Source organism: Rhinopithecus roxellana, chromosome 14, assembly GCF_007565055.1.
Source record: "Rhinopithecus roxellana isolate Shanxi Qingling chromosome 14, ASM756505v1, whole genome shotgun sequence".
NCBI lineage: Eukaryota > Metazoa > Chordata > Mammalia > Primates > Cercopithecidae > Rhinopithecus > Rhinopithecus roxellana.
The window spans coordinates 73,905,539-73,923,418 of NC_044562.1; the positions used below are offsets into that span (position 1 = coordinate 73,905,539).

At 42.6% G+C, this 17,880-nt stretch overlaps 1 protein-coding gene across 3 annotated transcripts in view; it reads left to right on the plus strand.

Annotated features, from left to right (window-relative positions):
- The first annotated feature begins 4,042 nt into the window (after window positions 1-4,042).
- The window catches only part of OLA1 (Obg like ATPase 1), a 184,604-nt gene continuing 170,766 nt past the window's right edge, over window positions 4,043-17,880 (plus strand). Inside the window, exons 1-2 of one of the 3 annotated variants that reach the window (XM_010358467.2) lie at window positions 4,043-4,222; window positions 5,833-5,933. In XM_010358467.2, the coding sequence (XP_010356769.1) occupies window positions 5,833-5,933 (101 nt within the window). In that variant the 5' untranslated portion in view covers window positions 4,043-4,222. The remainder of the gene's footprint in view (window positions 4,223-5,832; window positions 5,934-17,880) is intronic. The other 2 variants (XM_030916648.1, XM_010358466.2) reach the window with 2 other exon arrangements.

Below are 17,880 nucleotides of genomic sequence, written 5' to 3' on the forward strand. Positions count from 1 at the left end.
AAGAAAAGAAAAAAAAGAAAGAAAGAAATGGAAAATCTGTTTCTTTGCTGATGCCTAACAAGGTCTGCTATTGCTGGTGATGGAAAAGGAAAGGGGATGATGATTAGGCACTGCCTTGTACATAATATCAGAAGTTGTGAAGGTAAGTGAAAACCAAGATGGTTTATTTTAAACTTGCAAACTGTAGTTAACGTATTTAGGTATCCTTCTATGTATTTTACCAGCTTGTTATATAATTATTTATGTAGTCACCTATTTGTTTGCTCCACTAGATTGCTAGCTTCTTCAGGGCAAGGATATGTGTGTGTATATATATACATATACAAATATATATATATATACACATACATATTCAAATATATATATATATATATTTGTTTTGTTTTGTTTTGTTTTTGAAACGGAGTCTCGCTCTGTCACCCAGGCTGGAGTGCAGTGGCGCAATCTTGGCTCACTGCAAGCTCCGCCTCCCTGGTTCACGCCATTCTCCTGCCTCAGCCTCCCGGGTAGCTGGGACTACAGGTGCCCACCACCACGCCCAGCTAATTTTTTGTATTTGTAGTGGAGACGGGGTTTCACCGTGTTAGCCAGGATGGTCTCGATCTCCTGATCTTGTGATCCACCCACCTCAGACTTCCAAAGTGCTGGGATTACAGGCCTGAGCCACCATGCCCAGCCGATCATATTTATCTTATTCTTCACTACTCTAAGGCCTACAGCAATGCCTGGGATGGAGTAGGTGTTCAAGAACATAATTTTATATAAATGACAATAACAAAAATGTTCAGAGTAGGATATTCTAAGCATATGGGACTATCCCAGTCCTTTGTCTGAATTCTGGATATGATAGTAAGATTAGTGTAGACCGAGAAAAACATCTGAAACAGGTAATAGATAAAAATGCAATTTAAGTTAACTACCTATATAGGGTAATTATTTTTGTGCAACTTGTCCCCTTCCTCTCCTAAAGTTATTATCAGGACTCAACTTCCCTTTTAGTGTAGTTATTACTCTTATTCTGTTTTCTGTTATGCCCCTCACAGATGTGGACAGGGCTGGCCAACAGGTATAGTCAGGCCTTGCTAGCACATGGTGAACATGTTGCTGCTATTTTCCTCTTTTCCTTCTCATCTTCTCTCTTTGTGTACTCTTTCTGCCTCCTGTTGCTTAGCTTTCTGTACAGGATCAATAAACCTTTGAATTTCCAGCGGAGCTACTCTGTATTTGGGGATAAATTACTGACCCCAAACCATTCTCTAGTTCCTTTGTGACCTTAGGTCAACTCACTTGATCCCTGGTCATTGGCTGGCCTGGGAAGGAAAGAAAAATCCAGAGAGGCTAATGATAGCAAAGAGTGAAAACATAGGCTCTGTCTACTTTTTTTCATTCCATTGATCTTTCCATAGTAGCAACCTTCTATTGACCTGACCTGATGGTCTATTCTCATTCCCCCTCTGACCGAAATCTTTTGCTCAATTTTCATTCTAGACTACATCTAATTCTTTCCTCTAGGTTTAACTTAATCATTGAGCCCAATGGGTACTAAATAGACTTCCCTTCATGCAAAGGCTCAAGAACATACTTTCCTCTGTTTCAAGGCCCTTTTTTAAGGCTTGGCATTAGTGTTAACCATTTTTGTTTGTTTGTTTTTTGTTTTTCTTGAGACAGAGTTTTGTTCTTGTTGCCCAGGCTGGAGTGCAATGGCGCAATCTCAGTTCACCGCAACCTCTGCCTCGTAGGTTCAAGCGATTCTCCTGTCTCAGCCTTCCCGAGTAGCTGGGAAGGTGGTATCCGCCACCACGCCTGGCTAATTTTGTATTTTTAGTAGAGACGGGGTTTCTCCATGTTGGTCAGGCTGGTCTCGAACTCCTGACCTCAGGTGATCCGCCCACCTTAGCCTCTCAAAGTGCTGGGATTACAGGCGTGAGCCACCATGCCTGGCCAGTGTTAACTATAATATCCTGTTTGTTTCACTGAGTCTTCCTTTAGCATTGTAGAATAGTAGATACCCACTAGGATCTTTTCTGAGAACTATGTGTTTCGTTGGTAGGTAGGGCGAGGTCACTCATACAGCTGTTTTGACTATGTGACCCGTATCCACCTAGCCATGGCTGATGGGACCTGGGACTTCATGGGAACTGGGCCAATCAGATCTTCCTCGTGAATACAAATTTACCCCCAGTGACGATGAGTTGGAAATGGAGTCGTATTATCAGGCAAGCGTTGGCAGCAGCAGCTGGCCACTCCTGAATTCTGCCTGAGATTTGTGTAACCTGTTTTGGCAAGGCACTTTAAAGGTGGTTAAAAGTGCAGGTAAGAAAGATGTAGTTATAGAGAAACAAGTGATTAAGAACTTGATAGTGTAAATTTAAGGAAATGGATAGATCTGAGAGATACTGATATTGAAGAAGTAGCTAGATTTGGCCAGAAGACAGTGATACGTTGAAGATGATTCTAGTACTCCATGACTGGGGAACATCTTCAATCAGTATTGGAGTGGCTGGTTGCTGGGCAGAGAGGGCTCTCTGGGATTCTTGAGCTTTTTTTTTTTTTTTTTTTTTTTTTAATGAGATGGAGTCTTGCTTTGTTGCTTGGGCTGGAGAGTTCTCAGGCTCATTACGCTCTCACCTCTCACCTTAATGTAGAGAGAGAAAAACATCTGATACAGGTGATCATAGCTCACTGCAGCCTTGAGCTCTGAGGCTCAAGCCGTCCTCTCACCTCAGCCTCCTCAGAAGCTGGGACTACAGGTATGTGCCACCATTCCCAGCTAATTTTTTTTTGTTTTTATTGGTAGAGATGGGGTCTCACCACGTTGTCCAGGTTGTTCTCCAACTCCTAGGCTCAATTGGTCCTCCTATCTTGGCCTCCCAAAGTGCTGGGATCACAGCCAGATTTTCAGTTAGACTGGGGTTTGAAATATGCTGCTGCCATGTGCTAGCTGTGTGACTTCATCCAAATTAATCAACCTTTCTGATATTGTTCCCTCACTTGTAACATGAGGATAGCAACCAGTTTACATCCTTTAATATTAATAGCAACTAACCCCTTTAAAAGGAGCTTCTAATGTCACAATTTTTGGACAGGTATCATATTCATTACAACAAATACCTGAATGGCATCTGAAGGCCAGGACCTAAATGAAAGAATTCCTTTTCCAGTGGCGCTCATGGTGTTGACATGGTGTGGGTGAGATGTGATGAAATCCTAATATTAACAACAGAGACTATTCACAAGCCTTTTCTGTATGTGCTGGGTTCTGTTGTTACGAGCTCAACACGCATTGTCTCATTTTATCCTCACACGAATAACCTCATAAGGTGGTCTCAATAGCCTCATTTTATCCAGAACGAAACTGAAGTACAGCGAAGTTAATTTGTCTAGGGTCACACAATGAGTGGCGGAATCCAAACTGGAAATCCCCCAATTTCAAAGGCCCCTGCTCTCAACCACCAAGAGGAAAAGGGAGGAAATTGGCTCAATTAAACGCATTCTGTGATCCAGTACCTGTGCGCGACGCTTTAACTATAAGGCGAGGAAGAAATCCTTAGACTAAAGTTTCCCTTAGCCCCTTTTCCTTTAAGAACGTTTAGTTAACAGCTTATCTCCGCACGGACTGAGCGAATAAAGTTACAGGAAAAGGGAGATGGGCTAGCGGCCACGCGGTCCCCGGGGCTGGTGTGGCTGTTTGCCTGACTTCAGGCGCCCCGGATCTCCCGGAGGGAAGTCAGGGCCCAAGGCGCTTCGCAGTCCAGCTGGGGAAGCGCGGGGCTGCAGGCCCGCGAGTGAACGTGAGCAGGTAACCCAGGCCGCGCAGCCGGGCGGAAGCGGAGACCTAGAACCGAGAAGCCCACGTGCTAAAGCGGAAGACTGGAACTCCCGGGAATAGACTGGCCAGCGCCTTGCCCCTCTCCAGCCCTCGCGTCAGTCGCGAGGCTCCTCCCACCCTGGGTTCCTCCCGCCCTGCTCCCGCCTCCCCGGCCTGTCGGGCCAATGGGCGGGGCGCGCGGGCAAAGCGGGGAGGGGCGGGGCCCATGGCCTGCGCGCAGGTGCCGTTCGGCGCCCGGCCCGCCCGTTCCGCCGCTGCCGCCGCCGTCGTGCGTGCCGCTGGGCGGATGGGCCGGACCTGCGTTCTCTCCTCCTTCCTCCCCGCCTCCGGCTGCCGGCAGGACCTTTCTCTAGCTGCCGCTGGGACCCCGTGTCATTGCCCAGGCCGAGCACGGTGAGGCCCTCAGGGAGCCCGGGGGCGCGATCTCCGCCAGGTCTTCGGTGCCCGGGCTCATTGCCCTGAGGCTGGCGCGGGGCCCGGGCCCAGTGGCCAAGATGGGGCCAGGGCAGCGAGTGGCGTGGGGGTGTGTGGATGAATGAGGCGCTGTCGGACTAGGCCGCGAGTCGGGAGATCGGCCTAACCTCACGCGGGAAAACCGTGGGGAAAGCCTTCTCCCGAGGCCGGGACGCCCGGTGGCCCTGTCCGGAGAGGAGGATGGGGGTGGGGCCCACTTTGGGTGGGCTGCCGGCCACCCCTCCGTAGGCCAGAGGACCCGACAGGCGCTGTTCATGTGTCTGTTCTTTGGAGGCCTGGGGGTTGGCCAGGAACAGGTGTCAGGACGCTGAGAAGGGAAATTCCTGGTCCTCGGGGTCAGGGATCAGAGGCTGGAATACTACTACAAGGGCATGGCCCCAGCGTGGTCCTAGGAGATACAACTCTCAGCCAGAATACTGGGACAGTTTTAGTTCCCAGCTTCTGAGACGTGAGCTTAGCGGTCCTTGTGATTTCACTTTGCAGTACAAGAGTGGGACTAATTCTGCACGCATGATATGGAGACAGAACTAGTAAGGGACAGAGAAAGTTTCTACTTGTAAATAAAAAGTTCCGTCCATTAATTTACGATTAGAAATAGTAACCATAGTGTAGATTATGGAGGTTGCTTATGAGGACTGATGAGCCGTACCTTCAGTGCCAAAGGTGGCAGGGACTTGGTGGAAGGACCCCAGTATCTGGTGGGTGTTCATCTATGTGAAAATGGGGATTGTGGGCGAATGGGAGAAATAAGATTCCAGATTATAGAGGAATGGTTTTGTGTGAAGAGTGACTTGGTTGCTGGTGGTTCCAGAATGGAATTTTCTTTGACTCTCATCTATGTACGTGCTTCCAAATGCTTTCATTCGTATAACCATATATCAGGTTAAGAAATAAAGTGTTTTGTGAGCAGTCTGGATGGAAGATTGGTAGCTAAACTCTTAGTTTATCTTTGATTCCTGGTGCCACAAAGATTTTATTTATCTATTTATTTGAGACAGAGCCTCGCTTTGTCGCTCATGCAGAGCCCAGGGGCGTGATCTCCGCGCAGTGCAACCTCCGCCTCTCGGGTTCAAGCAGTTCTCTAGCTTCAGCCTCCCGAGTAGCTGGAATTACAGCCACGCGCCCCCACAGCCGGCTAATTTTTTGTATTTTTTTTTAGTAGAGACGAGGTTTCTCCGTGTTGGCCAGGCTGGTCTCGACTGCCGGTCTCAAGCAATCTGTCCACCTCGGTCTCCCAAAGTGCTGGGATTACAGGCCGAGCCACCGTGCCTGGCCCAACAAATACTGATTTTAGATCAGTCTTTCTGGGACTTGTCAATAGCGACTTTTTTGACAACAGATAGGTTTACGGAACTTTTTAAAAATTTTTGCTAAAAAAAGGATTTAGCTCTGTGTTAGTTTTGGATCGCTATATACAGTATGTTTTGTTCTTAATCTTAATTCAATAATGTGTTTTATGTGATGAAATGTGTTTTGGGTGCATGTGGATAGTAAAAAGTTTTGTTCATATGTTTGCTTTGGTATTTCAGATGCCCCCTAAAAAGGGAGGTGACGGAATTAAACCACCCCCAATCATTGGAAGATTTGGAACCTCACTGAAAATTGGTATTGTTGGATTGCCAAATGTTGGGTAGGTGAATGTTGGGGCTTTTCTGATTTTCATTTTGTAAATATTTTGGGTCCTATTGTAGAAATGGGAACCGTGAGGTAATTAAAATTTAAGTTGAAGAAAAGAGGCCAGGAAGCTGGACTATTAATGTTGCAAAATTAGGCTTTAGTTTAGATGTATTTTATTGATTTCAGTGCTGGTTGGCTATGTGTGGTACCTACCTAGGCTGGCTACCGGAGGCTGTGCAGTAGGATGCTTTAGGAAATCGATTTGAAAGCTCCACTAAAAGCTTGATGGAGAAGGGGGTGACAGTTTTAGATTTCATAGTGGAACTTGGTAGGTAAAAGGGTTGCTGTTATAAAGTGTCTAAATCTGAAAGTTCTGAGAGCAGAAATTTGAGTTTTTGTAATGTTTTCTTTTCTTTTTCTTTTTTTTTTTTTTTTGAGACAGAGTCTCAATCTGTCACCCAGGCTGGAATCCAGTGGCATGATCTTGACTCACTGCAACCTCTGCCTCCCGGGTTCAAGTGATTCTCCTGTCTCAGCTTCCTGAGTAGCTGGGATTACAGGCACGCACCGCCACACCCAGCTAATGTTTGTATTTTTAGTAGAAACAGGGTTTCACCATGTTGGCCAGTCTGGTCTCGAACACCCAACCTCAGATGATCCACCAGCCTCAGCCTCCCAGAGTGCTGGGATTACAGGCACGAGCCACTGAGCCTGGCTGTAATGTTTTCAAAATTACAGTGAATTGAGTATTTGCAAATAAGAAAGTGATAGTAAATATATATGGGGTTTATCATAAATCTATACACATGCAACTTAAGTGTTTAAAGTCTTTTTTTTTTTTTTTTTTTGAGACGGAGTCTTGCTCTGTTGCCCAGGTTGGAGTGCAGTGGCATGGTCTCGGCTCACTGCAGCCTCTGCCTCCCTGGTTCCAGCAATTGTCCTGCCTTGGCCTCCCGGGTAGCTGGGATTACAGGCACGTGCCACCACGCCCGGCTAATTTTTGTAATTTTAGTAGAGACGGGGTTTCACCATGTTGGCCAGGCTGATCTTGAACTCCTGGCCTCAAGTGATCTGCCTGCATTGGCTTCCCAAAGTGCTGGGATTACAGGCGTGAGCCACTGCGCCCGGCCCAAGTCTTCCTTTTTCATTATTTAATCTTTCGCTAACCTTAAAATATAAAACATCTCAAAAGTGATTAGGGTGTACTAATAGGTAACATATTCAGTGTGGATTTGTGAGATCAAGGGTGGCCTTTTAGATTTGTGGCAAGTAGGACAATCACGTTCTTAGGTATTCCGAGGAGCCCCTGTCATAGGGATTCCTCAATGAATAGAGCATGGTGTGACCAAGTGAGGCATGTCTTAAATTCATGTCATGTAAAACATGAGCAAGTGTGACTGTCCTGATTTCAGTCTTTCGTGGAGCTTGAAGAGGTTTTCATTTTGAAGGGGTTTCCCGCTGTGATACAGTCTGCTTGCAGAGTAAGACTAAGTAGAGAGTCGAAATGTAAGCAAAACAAATAATTAATCAAAGTACTGTAGGGTGCTATCAATAAACGTGAAAGCAAGGTATGATCATTATGTATGTTGTGAGCTTTATTGCACTAGTAAGGAAGATACAGTTTTTAGATATTGACATACTTCTCATTCTAGAATTGTTGCAGTTACTACAACTTGATTTTAAATGGGACTGTATTAAAATGGGCCATATTAAGTGTTTTCTGTTCATATAGGCAACCCTCTGTATCTGTGGTTTCACATCCTTGGATTCAACAAATCTCAAATCAAAATATTTTTTAAAAAATTGGCTGGGCATGGTGGTTCATGCCTATAATCTCAGCGCTTTGGGAGGCCGAGGTGGCTGGATCACTTGAAGTCAGGAGCTTGAAACCGGCCCGACCAACATGGTGAAACCCCCTCTCTACTTAAAAAAAAAAAAAAAAAAAAAAAAAAAAATTAGCCGGGCATGGTGGCAGGAGCCTGTAATTCCAGATACTCGGGAAGCTGGGTCAGGAGAATAGCTTGAGCCCGGCGGGGCAGAGGTTGCAGTGAGCCAAGATCCCGCCACTGCACCCCAGTCTGGGCGACAGAGTGAGACTCTGTCTCAAAAAAAATTTTTTTTAATTAAATAAAAAATGACAATACAACAATAAAAAATATAGTAAACAACTATTTACCTATCAATTACATTGCATTAGGTATTTTACTACACCATTGTATATAAGGGACTTGATCTGCTGGAATTAGAACCAATTCCCTGCAGCTATGGAGGGATAACCATATAAGCTTTTTAGTCATAAAGCATAATAAAATTAATGTACATGGAAATAACCTAAAAATATTTTATTATTCAGAATAAGTGTGCTGTTTACACTTTTAAATAAAATGCTTTCCCCACCCAGTGTCATTGAGGTATACTTCACAAATAGTAAAATTCACTCATTTTAAAGGTACAGTTTAATGAGTTTTGGCAATTGTATTTGGTTGTAAACACTACTTTTTGTAGAATGATCTTATTTCACACAACTGTATCAGGTAGGATTCTTTGTAAGCAACACAATTTTGGCTATTTTCAGCAAGAGAAAGAGGTTTATTGGAATGAGTGAATTAGGATCTGAACAGCCAGGCCTCAAGAGGGATAGGAGCCAAGTGGTGCTGGCAGAAATAGGTCCATGTGGAGCTCAGCCATATGAATCCCTGGACTTCTGGGTGTTTCTCATTTCCTGTCTCTCCTGTAATTCCAATTCCTGAGTAAGGAAATCCGACTGGACCTGTGTGCTTCTGTGTAGGTCTACAAGATAAAGATTGTGGGAGGGAGACAGTTCTCTAAAGGATGGCCTGCTGATCAAAAGTAAGGACATTCAGTACAAAACCATCTAGAGAATCTCTTGGTTTTTAGCTGGGTGAATAGGAAGGCTTACTTTTTAGTCTGCATAAGGCTGATGACCCAGAAACTTAGAGGTAATATTTATAGCGAATCAGATATTTATTGAACATTTACTATATGCCAGTCACTATTCTGAATGCTTTATATATATTATCTAATTTAATAAGTTATTTGACATTCCCCTCCATTACAATTTAAGTTCTGTGAAGGTACGGATTGTCTTGTTCTTGCTTATTGGTATATTTCTAGTGCCTAGACTGGTGTTAGGAACATCGTAGATATTTAGTAATTATTTGTTAATGGGATACATATTTCCTCTTTGACGGCTGGGTGTAGATTTAGTGATAAAGAGACATGTTTTAGTTTTTGTTTTTTGAACAAGATTTCATTCTCTTGTCCAGGCTGGAGTGCAGTGGCATGATCATGGCTCACTGCAGCCTCAACCTCCCCGGCTCAAGCAGTCCTCTCGCCTTAGCCTCCTGAATAGCTGGAACTGCAGGCACAAAAAAACACCGTGCCTGGTTAATTTTCGTATTTTTTGTAGATGGGGTTTCACCATGCTGCCCTCAGGCTGGTTTCAAACTCCTGAGCTCAAGCAATCTGCCTGCCTCAGCCTCCAAAAACATGTCTCACATTAAAACATGTCTCTAGCTGGGCACAGTGGTTCACACCTGTAATCCCAGCACTTTGGGAGGCTGAGGCAGGTGGATCACAAGGTCAGAAGTTTGAGACCAGCCTGACCAACATGGTGAAACCCTATCTCTACTAAAAATACAAAAATTAGCTGGGTGTGATGGCATGCGCCTGTAATCCCAGCTACTCAGGAGGCTGAGGCAGGAGAATTGCTTGAGCCCGGGAGGCAGAGGTTGCAGTGAGCTGAGATTGCACTACTGCACTCTAGCCTGGGCGACAGAGCAAGACTCAGTCTGAAAAAAAAACAAAAAAACATGTCTCCTTGCCCGGTGTGTTGGCTCACGCCTGCTGGAATTACAGGTGTGAGCCACGGTGCCGGGCAAGGAGACATGTTTTAATGGCCTCTTTTAATGACGTAGAAAGAATATGGAGATTTGGTTTGTAGTTCTGTACTGCTTTTTCTTACCCCAGTGACCCTTTATAAATGAGCTCCTGTTGGACCAGTGTATTATTGTCATTGTGAGGAGTAGAGAATACTGGGGGGAAGGTACATTTTGATACGGTATTCCAAACTTCTTTATTTCTTTGAGGGATAGCTCTTCTTGTTGCTATGTACTGCATCAGATGGGATTAGATTCAATTAAGAACATCAGAAAACCCCAGGTAACCAGTTGTGTTTGTGTTTTTTTTCATGTAAAAATGTACCTTTTGCAGTCACAGATTGGTATAGTGGACCTGCTTTATGAAGTCCTCAGCAACCCATGGTCCTTTCACTTCACAGCTTGGCAATCCCTAGGGTATGGTGTCATTCTCATGGTCTAGGGCTAGCGTCCCTGAACCTCATGCTGGGGACTGGTACCGATCCGTGGCATGTGAGGAACCAGGCCGCATGGCAGGAGGTGGGCGGCAGGCGAGTGAGCATTCCCACCTTAGCTCCACCTCCAGTCAGGTCAGCAGCAGCATTGGATTCTCAGAGGACCGTGGACCCTGTTGTGAACTGCACATGCAAGGGATCTAGGTTGCACGCTCCTTATGAGAATCGAACTAAAGCCTGGTGATCTGAAATGGGGCAGTTTCATCCTGAAACCATCTCCCACACTCTTGGTCTGTGGAAAAATTGGCTTCCATCAGCCAATTCATGGTCCAGTCCCTGGTGCCAAAAAGGTGGGCAGCTGCTGGTCTAAGGTGTGAATTCCAGGCAGCTGGTTATCCAAAGGGACAAGGGGCCAAACTTGACTAGCAGCCTTTTTCATGTAAACTGCCATACCATACTTCTGCCAACATCCCTTTGTCCAGAATTTAGTCACAAGAATTTAGTTGCGAGGAAGGCAAGGAAATGTAGTCTTTGACAGCCACATGTACAGTTAAAAATTCTGTTATTCTTGCCTGGGCGCGGTGGCTCACGCCTGTAATACCAACACTTTGGGAGGCCGAGGCAAGCAGATCACTTGAGGTCAGGAGTTTGAGACCAGGCTGGCCAACATGGTGAAACCCCATGTCTACTAAAAATACAAACATTAGCTGGGTGTGGTGGCACACGCCTGTAATCCCAGCTACTCGGGAGGTTGAGGCAGGAGAATGGCTTGAACCTGGGAGGCAGAGGTTGCAGTAAGCCAAGATTGCACCACTGCACTCCAACCTGACTCTGTCTTAAAAAAAAAAAAAGATTACTCTGAAAGAAGGGGAAATGGATATTATGGACAACTAGTATACTCTGTTCAAACACTCACAAACTACCCCAGGAGAGTAACTGTCTTGCTTAGCTGATCTTCTGGGAATACATTTTGGTGTCCCTGCAAATTGCCTTCTCCCATTTTTCTACAGACCAGTCACAGCATCTGTAAAAGCCATTTACTATTGCTGAGGGAAAAAGTTGTAGAAAATGCTAAAAAAAAGAGAAAGAATCACAACAGAATTATCACCATTGTTTAGTTACCTATAGTTGTGTAGCAAACCATTCCAAAAGTTCATCGTTTAAAATAGTAACAATTTTTATTGGCTCATGTGACTGCATTCAGCTGGTGGCTCGTTGAGACTGGAAGATCCAAGATGGCCATTTTAACAGATCTGGGACCTTAGCAGGGTTGGCTGGAAGTCTGGGGCACTTCTCGTATACTTGGCCTTGTTCTCTTTCTAAATGGTCTCTAGACCAAGCTTCCTTATATCCTGGTGTCTGGCTCTTGAGAGAATGGAAGTGTGGCAGTGGCATAGCACACTTATACAGAAATCTTTTGGTCAAGGCAAGTCATGACACCAGCCCAGAGACATGGGGAGAGGGGAAATAGACTCCACCTCTTGATGGGAGTAGTGACAAAAACTGTGTGGCCATCATCAATCCACTGCAGTCCACTATTTTTCCTAATACAAAATGTGTGATGCCTATGTGTTCCTAGAAGTCTTCCTAGTTGATTCTTAGCTCACTTGTTTTTTAGAAGCTCCATTCTTGATTGCTCAAAGGAACTCACAGGAGGAAAATTATTCTCTAGGTTGCATATACCTGAACTGGTCCAGGTCAGAAACAGAGCAGATGAAAACTCCTGTCCTGATGGGTAGTGAGATCTCTGAATAGCCACTACACTCTAGCCTGGACAATATATGGAAAAAAAATTTCTTTTGAAATAATTTCATGCTTAAAAAATCTCACAGTTGCAAAAATAGTTTTAAAAATTCCGATTTATCTTCTGCTCGCATCCCCTAAGTGTTAAAATCTTGATAATTATAGTATGATGTTTCCTTAGTTTCCTTTAACCTGGAACACATTCTCAGTCTCTTTTTGTATTTGATGTCCTTGACGCTTTTGAAGAGTACTGGCCAGTTATTGTGTATAGCCCTCATTTGGGGTTTGTCTGGTGTTTCCTCATGATTAATTTCAAATTATGTACTTTTGAACATAGAAGTGACATATGCTTTTCAATACAGTGTATTAGAAAGCACATGATGTTGATTTGTCCATTTTTGGTGATGTTAACTTTGATTGCTCGTTGCTGTCTGACAGATTTCTTCACTGAAAGGGTTATTATTTTTCCCATAGCAATTAATAAGCATCTTGTAGGAGGTCCTTTGAAATTATGTACATATATTGTTTCTCATGCTTTTGCCCCCTAATTTTGGCATCTATTATTGATTCTTACTGAAATAGTTATTATGGTGGTGTTTGCCAAATCGTGATTAAAAAATATCCCTTATGTCTTCTACATTTAGAAGAAATAGTTTATAGAAGGAACAATGGAAATTCTATTGTGTAAAACCCTGTTGTACAAAAGAGTTTTCCATTCATTCATGTATTTGATTATAATTTATTTATATCAGTATAGATTCTTATTCTTTGGGTTATAATCCATTACTGTTGTTATTTTGGTGATTAGGAGCCTTTATGTTCACTTATATTCCTTTTGACATGTCCTCTTTATTTTTTGAGTGCTTTCTACTTTCTGACACCACAGTACATTTCAGTTCTATACAACATATTTTATATTTCAGTACAATATGTTATTTGTACTCTGTCTGCTTCAGCCTTAGGATACATAAATTTTTATTTCGACATGATTTTATTTCTCTTAGGTATATATTTAGGAGTAGAATTTCTGGGTCATATGTGACTGTATATTTAACTATTGAGGACTGCCAAACTGTTTTCCAAAGTGGCTGCAGCATTTTATATGTGCACAAGCAGTGTATGTGGGTTCCAGTATTCCACATCCTTGTCAACACTTGTTGTTATCTTTTTGAGTATAGCCAAGTTGCGAAGTTTTTGATTGTTTTTTCTGTTTTTTTTTTGGACACAGAGTCTCACTCTATTGCCCAGGCTGGAGTTCTGTGGCACAGTCTTGGCTCACTGCAGCCTCCACCTCCCGGGTTCAAGTGATTCTTCTGTCTCAGCCTCCTGAGTAACTGGGATTATAGGCGTGCACCACCACCGGGTAATTTTTGTATTTTTAGTAGAGCCAGGGTTTCACCATGTTGACCAGGCTGGTCTCAAACTCCTGACCTCAGGTGATCCGCCTGCCTTGGCCTCCCAAAGTGCTGGGATTACAGGCATGAGCCACTGGGCCTGGCTAATTGGTGTTTTCTTGATGGCTAAGAATATTGACATCTTTTCATGTGCTTATGACTTCTTCATTTTGAAAGATATTTTCACTGGGTAGAATTCTACGTTAACAGTTATTCTTCTAGCACTTTGAAGATAATCTTCTACTTTATTCCCTTTCTGGGATGCCTATTACAGACAAGTGCTGCATAATGATGTTGGTCAATGACTGACTGCATATATGATGGAGGTCCCATAAGATTATAATGGAGGTGAAAATTTTCTACCACCTGGTGATATTGTAGTGCAAGGCATTACTCACGTTTGCGGTGATGCTAGTGTAAACAAGCCTGTGCTGCCAGTCATATAAAAGTATAGCATGTACAATTATGTACAGTATGTAATAATTGATAATAAACAACTGTGTTACTGGCTTATGTACTTACTATAATTAATTTTTGTTTGTCTGTTTTTTGAGACAGAGTCTTGCTATGTTGCCCAGGCTGGAGTACAGTGGCCTGCTCATAGCTTACTGTAGCCTAGAGCTCCTGGGCTCAAGCAATCCTCCTGCCTCAGCCACCTGAGTATAGCTGGGACTACACACATACCCCGTCCGACCTGGGTAATTAAAAATATATATACACTGTGGATTTTATGTTAAATGGGGACTTCTTGTGTTGCCTAGGCTGGTCTTGAACTCCTGGCTTCAAGCGATCTTTTTGCCTTGGCCTCTTTGTGCTGGGATTACAGGCATGAGCCTCCATGCCCAGCCTATACTGTAATTTTTATTGTTACTTTAGAGTATACTCTTTCTACTTACAAAAAAAGAAGTAACTGTAAAACAGCCTTAGGCAGTTCCTTCAGGACGTGTTCCAAAAGGAGGCATTGTTATCAAAGGAGATGACAGCTCCATGTGTGTTATTGCTCCTAGAAACCTTCCTGTGGGACAAAATATGTAGGTGGAAGACAGTGATATTGATGATCTGACTCCGTGTAGGCCTGGGTTAATGTATGTGTTTATGTCTTGGTTTTTAACAAAAAAGTTTAAAAAAAAGCACACATTTTAAAGATATAAAAAAAGCATATGGAATAAGGATATAAAGAAAAAATATTTTTGTACAGCTATACAGTGTATTTGTATTTTAAGCTAAGTGTTATTACAAAAGAGTCAATAAGTTAAAATTAAAGTTTATAAAGTAGAAAGTAATGGTAAGCTAAGGCTAAGTTATTGAAGAAAAATACCAAAAAATAATTTTAGTGTATCCTGAATGTACAGTGTTCATAAAGTCTACAGTAGTGTACAGTAATGTCCTAGGCCCTCACATTCACTCACCATCACTCATTGACTCACCCAGAGCACCTTCCAGGCCTGCAAGCTCCACTCATGGTAAGCATCCTATATCACTTTTATACTGTATTTTCACTGTACCTTTTCTACATTTAGATATACAATACCTGCCATTGTGTTACATTTGTCTCCAGTGTTCAGTACAGTAACATGCTGTACAGGTTTAGCCTAGAAGCAATAGGCTATACCATATAGCCCAGGTGTGTAGTAGGCTGTACCATCTAGGTTTGTGTAAATATACTCTATAATGTTCACACAATGATGAAATTGCCTAAGGACCCATTTCTCAGAATGTATCTCCACCATTAAGCGATGCCTGACTGTAAATGCGTGTTCTTCCCTAGATGGTATCCTGCTGAAGCTCTGGTTATTTCCTTCTCCAGTCTTTTTCTCTCTTGTGCTTCATTTGGATACTTTTATTGCTGTCTTCAAGGTCTTTTCTTTGCAGTGTCCAATCTGCAGAATTTTTCTTTAAGAAAAATTTTAAAAGATTTGTAACATTTATTTTAAGGTCCTTTTATACTACTTCATCTCTCATTACTGAGTATGTTTATATTTACTGACTTTTATCCTGATTTTGGTATGTATTTTTCTGCTTTTTTGCATGTCTTATAATTTTTAATGGTTTCCATACATTGTGGATTTTATGTTAAATGCTAAATATTGTTGTTTTCCTTTAAGAGTATTGGACCTCAGTATGGCATTTGGTTAATTATGTATCAGATTAATTGTTTTGAGGCTTCTTATGATGGATTAATACGATTTTGTGCTCTGGTGCTACTTAATCCCTAGTACTAAGACTTGACCCTTTTGAGGACTCTATCCAAATTCCCTTGTATTACAGGATCTCTCCAGTCTGGCTCATAGGAATGTGAACTGTTCCAATCTCTGTGTGAGCCCTGAGAATTGTTCATCCTAGTCTGTTTGGGTGATCCTTTCCCTGGACTTGTAGCGATTGAATTTACTCATGCGCAAATCATTACTTAGCTGTGTTCTTGAGGGGACCCTCTGCAGCTCTTCAGAGTGCGTTCTCTGTGCAGCTCCCGCCTTTCTAGTATACTCTCCCATAAATTCTAGCTGCCTTGGCCTCCTAACTCTCATCTTAGTCTCTTCAACTTGGTGTGACTGCTGGGTTCTGTTGGTTTCCCCTCTTGGAATGGTGACTTTGAAAGCATCAGTAGGCAGTAAGCTGGAGCAGTTGCAGAGCTTAGTTTATTTGTTATTTTTCTCTCAGGGAACACAGTCCTGTGATGTATATTGTCCTTTGTGTGAAAACTGTTATTTCATAAATTTCATCTGGTTTTCTAGCTCTTTATAGCAGGAGGGCAGTTCTTGTAGCAGAGGGGAAGCAAAACTCCCCAATACCATTTTAAATGAATTTAAATCTTTTTATCTACTTGTCAACATTCCAGAATGCCTGTTCTTTCATAGAAATTTATGATTTGGGAATTATTTACTTTCTCTTTTTAATATGTTCTGAATGATCTTTTAGAATAACAGATCTGTTTTTCTACTCATTCTTTCCTAGTATTCAGCAGTGATTGTGTGCCTTAGAGGTACCTCGTAGATTAATGGGTTTTAAGTTTTAATTTTTTTTTTTCCCAAGACAAAGTCTCGCTGTGTTGCCCAGGCTGGAGTGCAGTGGTGCGATCTCCACTCCCTGCAACCTCCGTCTCCTGGGTTTAAGCAATTCTCCTGCCTCAGCCTCCCAAATAGCTGCGATTACAGGCATGCGCCAACCATGCCTGGCTAATTTTTGTATTTTTAGTAGAGATCGGCTTTCGTCATACTGACCAGGTTGGTCTCAAACTCCTGACCTCAAGTGATCTGCCCACCTCTGCCTCCCAAAGTGCTGGGATTACAGGCTTGAGCTACCATGCCCCGCCTAATTTTAAAATTTTAAATGAGTTTCTTTTTCAGAATGCTAGTTTGTATTGCTGTATCACCACATAATTTCAAATAATTTTTTTTTTTTTTTGCTCCTTAAGGTACAGTTGAGGGCTGGGCATGGTGGCTCACACCCATAATCCCAGCACTTTAAGAGGCTGAAGTTGGTGGATTGCTTCAGTTTAGGAGATCAAGATCAGCCTGTGCAACAGGGTGAAACCCTGTCTCTGCAAAAAATACAGATATTAGCCAGGGGTGGTGGTACACACGTGTAGTCCCAGCTACTTAAGAGACTGAAGTGGGAGGATCTTTTGATCCTGGGAGGTCGAGGCTGCAGTGAGCCATGTTCGTGCCACTGCACTCCAGCCTGGGCAATAAAGTGAGACCCTATCTCCAAAAAATAAGAAAGTTAAAAAAGAAATTACAGTTGACCCTTGAACAACTCGGGGATTAGGAGCACTGACCCCTGGCCCAGTCAAAGATTTGTGTGTAAACTTTGATTCCTCCAAAACTTAACTAATAACCTACTATTGACTGGGAAGCCTTACCAATAACATAAACAGTTGATTAAGCTATATTTTGCATATTATTCTATACTGTATTCTTACAATAAACTAAGCTAGAGAAAATAATGTTATTAAGAAAATCATAAGGAAGAGAAAATGTAGCTACTATTCACTAAGTGGAAGTGAATCATCATAAAGGTCTTTGTTGTCTTCATGTTGAGTGGGTTGAGGAGGAGAAGGAGGTGGAGGGTTTGGTCTTTCTATCTCAGGTGGCAGAGGCAGAAGATAGAGAGGAAGTGGAAGGAGAGGAAGGAGGGGCAGGCACACTCAGTGTACATTTTATTGAAAATAATCTGTGTATAAGTGAACACGTGCACTTTGAACATACATTTCAAACCAGTATTGTTCAAGGGTTAACTGTATTTGCTTTTTTACTATTAACTAAGTCACAGACTTTATTTGGATTTCACCAATATTCCCACTGATGTCCTTTGTCTTTGAATACCATATTGTGTTTTAGTCTTCATGTCTCCTGTCTCCTCCAATCTTTGACAGTTGCTGAATGTTTTATTTTTCATGACCTTTAAAGATTTATTTTTGAAGAGTACTGGTTAGGTATTTTATATAATATTTATCCATTTGAGTTTGATACTTTTTAAAGAAATTATGATAA